General features: G+C 34.1%; 2 protein-coding genes and 1 non-coding gene across 3 annotated transcripts; 2 read left to right on the top strand and 1 right to left on the bottom strand.

The window, feature by feature from the left end:
- Positions 1-5,472, bottom strand: LOC133794341 (tRNAse Z TRZ4, mitochondrial-like). The gene is made up of 12 exons (XM_062231557.1): positions 5,015-5,472; positions 4,508-4,597; positions 3,905-3,949; positions 3,721-3,775; positions 3,576-3,616; positions 3,065-3,445; positions 2,686-2,951; positions 2,420-2,567; positions 2,241-2,291; positions 1,490-1,893; positions 730-1,402; positions 1-622 (listed from the first exon to the last, which is right to left on the bottom strand). Exons 1-12 carry the CDS (start codon positions 5,432-5,434, stop codon positions 320-322), a joined length of 2,877 nt encoding a protein of 958 aa, XP_062087541.1. The 5' UTR covers positions 5,435-5,472; the 3' UTR covers positions 1-319.
- Positions 5,473-5,579: 107 nt separating this feature from the next.
- TRNAN-GUU (transfer RNA asparagine (anticodon GUU)) lies at positions 5,580-5,653 on the top strand. Its single transcript has one exon. It is a non-coding gene; the product is annotated as a tRNA-Asn (tRNA).
- An 888-nt stretch (positions 5,654-6,541) lies between these two features.
- On the top strand, positions 6,542-8,302 carry LOC133794340 (photosynthetic NDH subunit of subcomplex B 3, chloroplastic). The gene is made up of 6 exons (XM_062231556.1): positions 6,542-6,855; positions 6,981-7,091; positions 7,230-7,286; positions 7,513-7,575; positions 7,847-7,909; positions 8,082-8,302. Exons 1-6 carry the CDS (start codon positions 6,661-6,663, stop codon positions 8,157-8,159), a joined length of 567 nt encoding a protein of 188 aa, XP_062087540.1. The 5' UTR covers positions 6,542-6,660; the 3' UTR covers positions 8,160-8,302.
- Positions 8,303-10,629: the final 2,327 nt, after the last annotated feature.

The raw sequence follows: 10,629 nt of genomic DNA, 5'->3' as shown, positions 1-10,629 counted from the left end.
TTGAAGAAACTATGATTATTCACTCAACTTTTTATAAATTAATTCACTATAATAATTATAGGTTTCACAGTAAGATACTCTTAGCCTTCCGATTTGAGAAGGATACTAGGAAAAAAAAAAGAAAGCCAAGGATGACGGTGCTGATGATTTCCAATAAATTCCATTGCTTAGGGGACTGACTATACATGCAGTGAATCCCCTCAAAGAATATTACAAAGATACTTCAAAATAACTACTTTTTTTTTCTTAACCTATTCCATCCGGAGAAAAAAATAGTAAATAAATAAACTACAATGAGATGAAGAAGAAATTGAATTCACTAGACCATAAGAACATCATCCGACTCCTCCAGAGCCATCTCGTTTCTAAACAACATCTTCAGATATGGAAGTACTCTTGGGAGCACAGGCAAATCTGCTACGTTGACGCTCATCATGTCAAATGCGATGCACGTGTTGTGCATGTGTGTCTCATCAAATACTGGGATTTTTGGATATCTTTGGCTGAAATGGGTGAGAATTATTCTATACGCCTCAGCAGAGTTCCCCACTCCTATGGCTTCCTCTGTCGTGCTGTGGTTTTTTGCTACGGCCTCCTCAAACATTCCATCCTCAAATGTTGCCTGCAAAAATCACAGATGTAAATGACTGAGAGGGTTACAATCAGAGTTACCAAGATCAAGCTAGCATGGAAAACTATTTTTGGGAAATAAATTATACAAGTACTTGCCTCGTGTATAAGAATAGTTGCGCCACGGGATGCTACTATCAACTCTTCACAGGGCCTAGTGTCGCCGGAATACACAATCTTCCATCCTGGAATAGCTTTACCGACACTATTAGTTCTCTCAGCTGCCTTAAGCACAACACCGAATGCCTGTGGGCAATGAACAACAGGAAAACTAATCAAGGCCTCCAAACCTGCATCACTGAGCATTTTCTTTAAGCTCTTTATTTCCGTGACATTGTCAACTGGACTAGCAGGTCTCTGCCAGTAGCTCTGCATGCGAGAGCCTCTAGCAAACAAAGTAGAATCGATTTTCTGGGACATTTGCCCATTAGTTGGTTTCTTTCTAATGTCATTGGAATTAATTGGATCTCCTATAGAAATGTGGTCGTTACTTGACTCAAAAATGCTCCTGCAAGCATCCAGTGAATCTTCAGTGGTGTGTTGACAGTCAAGAAACATCATGTCCAAATCTTCTAGTCTTTGATATGCATCTAAATATCTCTTAAGCTGTCTCGGTCCAACAACAAGTATTGGCTCGTGAGGCTCTTCTTTCAACAATTCACGTCTAAGGGCAAGTATTCTTGCCAAGCCTGTGTGGTGATCAGCATGAATATGGGAAATCCAAATACACCTTAGACCTCTCACTGCATCATCAGCACCATCGACACCGTATCTGTGGCACCATAACCATTATAGGTCAGTACATGGGATAACAGTGTTAATATACTCATATGCATTTGGAAAATATGCTTAGGTTTACCTTCGTTTAAGCTGTCCTAAGGTTCCTTCACCACAATCTAAAAGCAAACCCCCCTTTGAGAAAAGATTGATATGGATAGAGCTGACATTCCGATATTTCGATGGCTGAGATGATCCAGTCCCAAGAAAGACAATCTCCAAGTCATCTCTCCTTATATTTTCCAGACAACTAGGAAGTGTATTCTCATCTAACCATGGCTCTTCAACCATAAACTTAACATCTTGAGCAGAACTTATTTCTCCTGTTGATCCAGTGGATGCATGCCACAACTTACTAACATTTTGGGCGGCAGCTACAATATCTGGAATCTCAGAATGTAATTCATCAATGATTTCTGTGGGCACCAACAAACTTGGTACACAAGATTTATCCAATCCGTGCTTACTATGAGGACGCAAAACAAACTGTTCACCAACAGAGGAAGTAGACTATCATTCATCAAAATAAATAAACTCACCCTAGAATATTCCCCTATCTTTACCAGTTTTCAGATCAATATTTCATCAAATCCATTTTGCGAATGATTATGTCAATTAATATGTCATTAACTTCTTTACATAATAGGAAAACAACAGGTTTTCAATAATGAAATTGAAAAGTTTGGGGAGTTTCCCGGATGAAATTAAATAAATGGGGTCATAGTCAAGATTAATATGTATAATGATTATATTCGTAAAACAGAACACTCTGTTAAGCAGACAGATACTGAATAAATTACTAGAATAAATTTAAATAAAGAGGCCTTTCGTACCTTCTGAAGATTTTGAGCAGCAATGCTTTCACAAAGGTTTTGATCAGAATCCTGGTAGATAAATTATATTACAAGTGTATAGGTTTAAAACTTGTAAAAATAACTATCAGTCCAAATGTACGAGTTTTTTCTTAAATACAAATAAAAATTGAAGGCTCTATTGAAAGATTTTGACAAACCTCACTTAAAACAATGGAATTTGATGCTGAGCAAGCAAGGTGCTGAAGAGAACAGAAATCTGGAGCTGGAAAGAACTGGGGACATAAATAATTAAGCCTTGCTGTAATTCTTGCACTTGATTTGAGAATTGGAATTTTCATATTTTTCCTGTCAACAGTACAGGTAGTCAGATGAGCTCACTTAAATAACATTCATGTAATTTATTAATTATTATTATTATTATTATTTTAAGAAAAAGAAGAAAAGACAAGCCAAACTAGCAAACCTTTCATGTCCAGCCATTATATGCTGTGCGGAACCGAATCTCTTCATCCAATTCTGGTAGTTCGGCCTGCTAACTACAGATGTGGGAGTCAAATGAATAATACAACTCACCACCTTAGAACTGTCAGGTGAACCTGAGAAGTCTGCAAAATAATTATTGAGATATTCTGTGGACAACAACTGTTGCAAATGAGATTCCTTGGGGCAGTCTACAAGGATTACAATGGGACCAGGAAGAGAGGGGTCCATTACATCACTTGGATGAACCTAAACAGAATTGGAGAAATAAGCTTACTTTCAAAACAATAAATGCATAACAGATAGGAGATGCATTACAGCATTGACTGAGCCCTTAGTTTCATTATGTTTCTATAACCCACCATGATATCTTGGCGATCCGACTTTACTGATTGTCCTTCAACAAGTTGACTATACTTTCGCCCAGGTCGAACACCCAAAGCCAGGGCTTTTTCTTTGTCAAATCTCCCCTTGATTTCAGGCAATTCACAAACATATACTACAGACATATCACCAGGCTTTCCTTCTGGAAACGTTGGTTGTAAAACAATAGCTGATATTTTGACAACCTCGTCGTCAATAAGAACAATGGGTTTTGTGAAGCTGCGTTGCTCAGGCATAGCGGTTACATCAGAGCCAAGTGAGGGTCCAAAGCTCTTTGTATTAACCATAGCAGCATTTGGGATGAAAGACCTCATTGCATCAACTAAGTACTTCAGATCTGATGGGCCCCATACACAAACCTTCAGAATATTTGAAAGTACAAATTAAAATATTAAATGAAAAAGTATAGAATATCTTTATCAATCTTCAATTAAATTTAAAATAGACGAAGAGGGTAAGAGATAAACAACAAGCCAATCTGATACTCACAGACAATCCTTCACCAACGCCAGCCAAAGTCAAAAGCAAACCTGTAATGCACGCAAAGCATTTTAGGAGACAGCAATAATCACCCTTCAAATAACCATTTAATGTAGTAAAAGCTCACACATAGCTGGAAAATCGAGAAACAAACCTGGAAGACCACCTGCAGTCTCGGAGCATACACGAGAGAGAAATATGTGATCTATCTGAAAAAAACACCATGACCACCAATGAGCTTCCCAACAATACAAACAACCCTCTTGATTTGACAAATAAATTTCGAGACATAATTTTGCAACTGAATGATTGGGTATACTTCTTTAATTAACTCACACCTTTGACAACTTGATCTTTTGCTCTGTGCAAAACCGTTGTAAACCCTGCAACACGAGTCAAATGTTAAGAGACATAAAAAATACAAACTTTATATTAAAGAAAAATAATAAGATGAATTGCCTGGAGAAAAAGAATAGGAGGAGAAAATCTGCTCCACAAAACAAAATTGCTGTAAAATATATTCCAGTCATATGACTAAAGCCAAGCATAGTTTCATAAAAATATCCCAAGCATTTCGTAATATTTTCTCCACTAGTTTCAAACGCTAACAGAGAAATATGAAGTGACATATCTGGTATTCTACAAATGCGCTTGTCAACCGTTGAATCTTCCAATGAAGTTTACAGTTCCAGTATAAAGGAAAAAACTTTTGATAACATAGCCCCTCAAGGTTAAATAAAATCTTTTTGCAATTGAAGACTATAAGTAGCCTTAAATAACTGGAGTAGAAATTCTTGTATTTAGATTAAGTAGATATTTGACATAATCCAATTTTGCATTTTTACCATATACAGCACAATAGACGCGGAAAAAGTTGTCTAAAAAGTAATGAGATCAATTCACATGAATGATTCCTTAACAAATCTGTCTAGAAGACTTACCTCTCCTGCATTAAAGATAAATCTCTGCCTGTCAAAGAAAAGCAACACTGAAGGTGATGTATCTTGGGTGTCCATTCCAGTCCCCAGTATCTACACACAACAAGTAAAGACGGCATTAAAATCCAATCTTATAAATAACTCGAAGTGTACTTTACTCGAGCGATTATAGTAACTGCTAGTGCTAACAATATCCCCCATCCTAAATCGAACAAAACCATTATCTTTCTCAAATAACTACATAACGACAAAGCTACATCTTTTTCAGACTATCAAAGTGAAGAAACTTCACAACAGGAAACTGAATTCAATTCACCCACTAAACAACGATGTAGGACGAATATTGAACAACTCGAATTCGCACAACGTATAACACGAGAAACCTATCAATTCAAATAAAAACACACAAAATGTCTTCCCCCTCTCTCCAACTACTTAATCGCCAATCGCAAATATTAAAAAATAAAATCCAATAGAGGAACACGGCATACATGAAAACTCAATATATACCTGCAAATAACAAATGGTGTTTGAAGGATTGAGCTTGCGCGTTTTCAAGTGCAGAGTCTTCTTAGGCCTATCGTCCTTGTCCCGTCCCTCAGCCCTTCTCTTGTTGAACCCAGAAGACTCGTTATTCCCTTCCATCGGCGCTCCTCCTCCTCTTTCCCGGTTTTTCCTCTCTCTGAAAGTGCTAATGTTTCTTCGGCCAGGGCCACGAGGAGGGTGCGGATTGAAACGGGGTCGTCTTTGAGAGGAGGATGAAGAAGAAGAAGATAAGGCAAGAACAGTGAAGGAGGAGGATGCGTTGGTTTTGGCTTTGGGTTTAGGAAGTAAGGAGAAAGTGAAAGAGGGTTTAAGCTTAAGAGGAGATATAAAAGGAAAAGAGTAGGAAGAAGGGAAGAGTAAGCGGAGGTTTGTGATAGTGGGCATTGTTCCTTCTTCACTCCTAAATCATTTTTTTAAGACCCGAAAGGGTTTTAGCCATGTCCATGGGGGTGGCGGGAGAAGAAAATGTCAAAGATTTTCCCAATATTAATGATATAAATACAATTGTTAAATTCATAGAACATCGAAAGCTGGAATAGCTCAGCTGGTTAGAGCGTGTGGCTGTTAACCACAAGGTCGGAGGTTCGAACCCTCCTTCTAGCGATTTTGTTCCCAAAATATCCTTCTGGGCCGGTCCTCTTTACTCCATTCATTTTCACCTTCACTCAAAAAAAAGTCAAAATTACATTTTATATAGGTTTTTTAATAAAATTTTAAAAAATATGGTTTTTTTTTATAAGTATTATTTTATGGATTTTTAAAACTTGTATTCTCTTTTATGAGATTTTTTTTTCCATAATTTTGTATAAAAATCATTATTATGCCATATTTTTGTAAAAAATCATTATTATGTCATATTTTTTTTTCCTATAATCTGATTTTTTTTAATTAAATTTATCCATACAAATCAAAAAAAGTTTAATGACCATATTTTTGTATATTAATGACTAAAAAGGCATATTTATGAAAAAATCCCCAAAATCAATAAGGCAAAAGGAAAGAAAAGAACCACTTCTGGGCCTGTCTACTTGTAATTTGGCCTCCTGAAAGGCCAGCCCTCTTTCTTTTCCTCTTCATTCATTGTCATACCCATTCACTCAAAATCAGACAAGGCAAAATGAAACAAAAGAACCACTTCTGGGCCGGTCTACCTGTCATTGGGCCTCCTGGAAGGCCGGTCCTCTTTTCCTCTTCAGTTATTTTCTTACCTTCACTCAAAATCAGACAAGGCAAAGGACAGAAAAGAACCACTAATTTAACCGTGCTTTCTTCTCTGGTCAGCTTAACCTCATATTCTTCACTGAAGTCTTTGGTAAGAAAAGTTTAAATATGGCAACTTTTCAAGATGGTTCTATAGGGCTGGACTAACTATCTGTTATTGGGTCTCCTAAAAGGAACTTCATGGCCAGTCTCTCTGTAATTGGGCCTCCCCAAAGGCCGGCCCTCTTCTCCTCTTCATTCATTTTCATACCTTCACTCAAAATCAGATAAGGCAAAATGAAAGGAAAGAACCACCAATCAACCATGCTTTCTTTTCTGGCAGAAATATCCAATTCACTTAGCTTAACCTCATATTCTTCACTGAAATTTTTGGTTTGGAAAGATTAAATATGGCAACGTTTCAATTGGGTTCTATAGCTCTATCTTCCTCCATCTCTTTAAACTTCAATCCCATTATCAAACTATCTAAGCCCCTCAGCTTCTCTAGGAGAAGAAAAATCAGAGCTGTAAGCACCATCCCAGATACTGAATCCGAAGCCACAGAGCCCGAAGGACCTCCCTCAGTTGATTTTGCTTTTGTTAATGTAAGTTTTCTAGTGACAACAATTTACTTAATATAGACACACTATTAAATAAAAACTCCACTAAATATTACTAATTATATTGACCACATTTTTGTTAACTTAATTATATGTGCTTTTCATTTTAGTCTGTGTTACTTCCTGATGGAACCCCAGATGTGCATCTCCGAACAGCAAGTGGTGGACAAAAACTAAGGAATATAATGTTGGACTCAAACATTGATCTATATGGCCCATATGTAAAATCTCTAGATCTAATTATCTCATGATTTTGAATCTTATATTAAATTTAAAGGAAAGGGGTCAATCAATATGTTTTTATATTTTCTATGATTGTTTTTTTTTTAATTTTTATTTTATCAAGCTCAAATTTGCAGGGTAGGCCTCTTTTGAATTGTGCTGGGGGAGGAACTTGTGCTACGTGCATGGTGGAGGTACATACATTTTGTTAAATAAAGATTTTGCCAAATGTATTTCATTTACCATTTGAATTGTATAATAATAAATGGGGTTTTTTTTATCGAGACAAATGACTAAAGAAATATAATGTATTATAATATTTAAAGAATTTTAGGCGCAATTTGATTAATTCATTTTGGTCTTAGTGCTACATGTTTTAGTATTCTTATTTTTAATGAAACATTTCTTGTGTTGAGTTAGGTTGTTGAAGGAAAAGAGCTATTAAATCCTCGAACTGACAAAGAGAAGGAGAAACTCAAAGGGGTAATAATCAAATTGATATGATGCTATCTTGTATTGATTATGTGATCGTTACACTACTACAAATTATGTCTTTCTCATTTAATAACTACTTTTTATGACTAATCTTATGAAAATGCCACGTTATCACCTATTATGCAAAGGGGAAAAATAATTTTTGAGAAAAAAAATAAAATATAAAAGAAGTAATAAAGAAAAATAAGAATTATAATTTTTCCTCATCTGCTGCATATGTGAGTAAAGTTTTAGCTAACGATGCTTTTTGGCTATGCAGAAACCAAAAAATTGGAGACTCGCATGCCAAACCACAGTTGGTCAAGCCGATTCCAGAGGACTGGTTTGTGATTTTGCAATAATACCATTATGCTTGAGAATTTGTACCATAAACTTATACTAATTAGGATACAATATTTTATCCTATGACTTTGAATGATAATAAAAAAAATATATATTTATATGTATCGACCGACCATTTGGTTATGAATAATATTAATTTTGTTTTGATGCAGGTCGTTGTCCAACAATTGCCTGAATGGAAAGTTCACGAATGGAATTATGAAAAAGTAGACACTTCGGAGCTTATTTAAAGACATTTTTGTCATAATTGTAAATTATTAAAACAAAATTATGTATATTGAGTGACATTGTTTACCTACGCAGGAAATATTTGTTACACATATAATACACTAACAGAGAAATTGGCAGTTATAAATACTCATTTTTTGCTATATATATTAAAAGATTGTTAATGTTCCTAATATCGTGTTAGAATGTGAAATGTAGTTTATAAAGTAAAAATGGTGCATGACAAGAAGTATGAGGTTTCATCTCAAAATTAATTGGTAATGCCTAAAATGGTAATGATTCAGCAAATCACTTTGATTAAAGATGATATTATTTATTCTGATTGATTTTGGCAAATCACTTTAATCAAAATTAAGATATTAGAATATTGTATAATTAATTCTAATTAAGTGTCAGAAAATTACTTTGGATAACAATTTATATTACCAGAATAAGTGTGATTAATTCTGATTGATTATCAGAAAATCACTTTGGGTAACTGCTGGTATTACCAGAATAAGGGTAATTAATTCTGATTGATTTTCAGATTTTAAGATACCAAATTTGTTGGATATTTGGGCATTAATGCATTTGATTCACACATTTTTCAACTCTCCATGAAGCCTATAAAATGAGGCTTCTCCTCTCATTCTAGGACACAAATACCAAGTATCACACACTTAGTCTTTATTTTCTCTTCAGTAGTAATTTCTGGTGATAGAGGGAAGGTTTGTTTCGAGTTCGCCTAAGCAGACGCATTCATCCTGCTTGATAGCTGTTGTATCCTGGGAAGTGGTTGCTCACGAATCCTCTAGCACCATTCAGGTAGAGGGGGCAAATTTGTTTTAAGCAAAGCGTGTTTCGCGTGCCTCGGCTTTGGTTCATTCTTTCTATTGTATTATTTTTCATTTCTGTTATTCAATTAAATATATTAATATATATTTTGTTCTTCTCCGCTATATTATTTCTAACAAATTTAAGATATTTTCCATGTGATATATAACGAACCTATAAAAATCATAGCCATTATCAAAAGTATGACAATATTTGGAACAAATGTAAACTATAGTTAGGGGTGTTCATATAAACCGCAAACTGCGGTTTGGAACCAAACCGCACCGTACCAAACCGCCAAAAATCGTAACCAATGAAATTGTTTTTCGATGGTTCGGTTTAACCAGACCGCTCAACTTTAATGGTTTGGTTATGATTTCTAATTTTTTAAAATCAATTAAACCGGACTGGACCGTGATTTTTTCTAAATAAATAATTTTTATGTTCAAAGGTTTAAACCCCTACACATAAGTTAATATAAAGTCTACCAAACCATCCAAGCCAAACAATTTAATTGTTTATGATATGTTTTTAGTAGTATTTAATACATGCATAGGTTTTTAAAACTAAAAAATATAAATGTAAAGTCCCATATTGTTTAGAATGTAAACATTTTTTTTTCTCACTTCGATAAAATGATTCAAAATACTTAAACTTACAACAACAAAAGACAATAAGCTTCTTGTAGACTTTTATAACCTTAGAAGTAAAACTAAAATTATTATTATTTAAATACAATTATTTAGTTAATTATTTTATAGTAAAAAAAGTTTTAAATTTTAATAATTTGGTTATATAATTAAAACTAAACCAAACTGCACAAAACAATTTATTTATGGTTTGATTTAATTTTTTAATTTTAATGGTTTGATTTGGTTTGTCATTTTGAAAAAACTGCACGAGTAATTTGGTTTTCTAGAGAAACACAAAGGAAAAATGCAGAGCAATGAAAAATTGAAAGAATGCAAGAACAATGAGGATGAAAAATATGAGCTCAGCCAACTGACTAAGCTTTGCCTCTGATCATATTTATATATACATAACACCCGCACAGCTGAATTTGTAACTAATTCTATAACATACTAACAATTGAGCTAATAGTAACAGAGAGTCTGAGCAGGGTCTTTAACATTAAGATATAGCTCATATTTTATAGTCATCATAGCTGCTTAATTGAAGACCAAAAACATTTTAGACATTGAAGCAAAAATATTTTGGTAGTTTTCACAATATATTATAATTTAAATGGCTCTTACAAAACCAAAACTATGTGCGTTCGCACGTCTTAATATATTGGTTAGGATAGTGCAATATATTGTAAAGAAATACCATCATGAATATTTCAAATATATATTTGAACTTATCTCAAACATATTATATTATTTATTTTGTCAAATTTGTATATTTTATAACCGTCACGTTCGATGACTTTCTATCACAATGCAATAATTTTATCAATTTTTTTAGTATCTAGAATTATTTGTCTGTCTATTTCACATAGTAAAAAATGGCCGACTATCACCGAAAATTTATCCAACAAGGCAAGGCTGACGTTGATAATTTTTTTAAGTTTTTTTTTTTGAGATTTTTTCATAAATACAATTTTTTCTTTTCTTACTTTTTGACAGTTATTACATTTTAAAAGAAAATTCTCACTCA

The sequence above is a fragment of the Humulus lupulus genome, chromosome 8, assembly GCF_963169125.1.
Source record: "Humulus lupulus chromosome 8, drHumLupu1.1, whole genome shotgun sequence".
Lineage (NCBI taxonomy): Eukaryota > Viridiplantae > Streptophyta > Magnoliopsida > Rosales > Cannabaceae > Humulus > Humulus lupulus.
The sequence above is the reverse complement of the archived record's forward strand: the minus strand, read 5'-3'. Positions and strand labels throughout refer to the sequence as shown.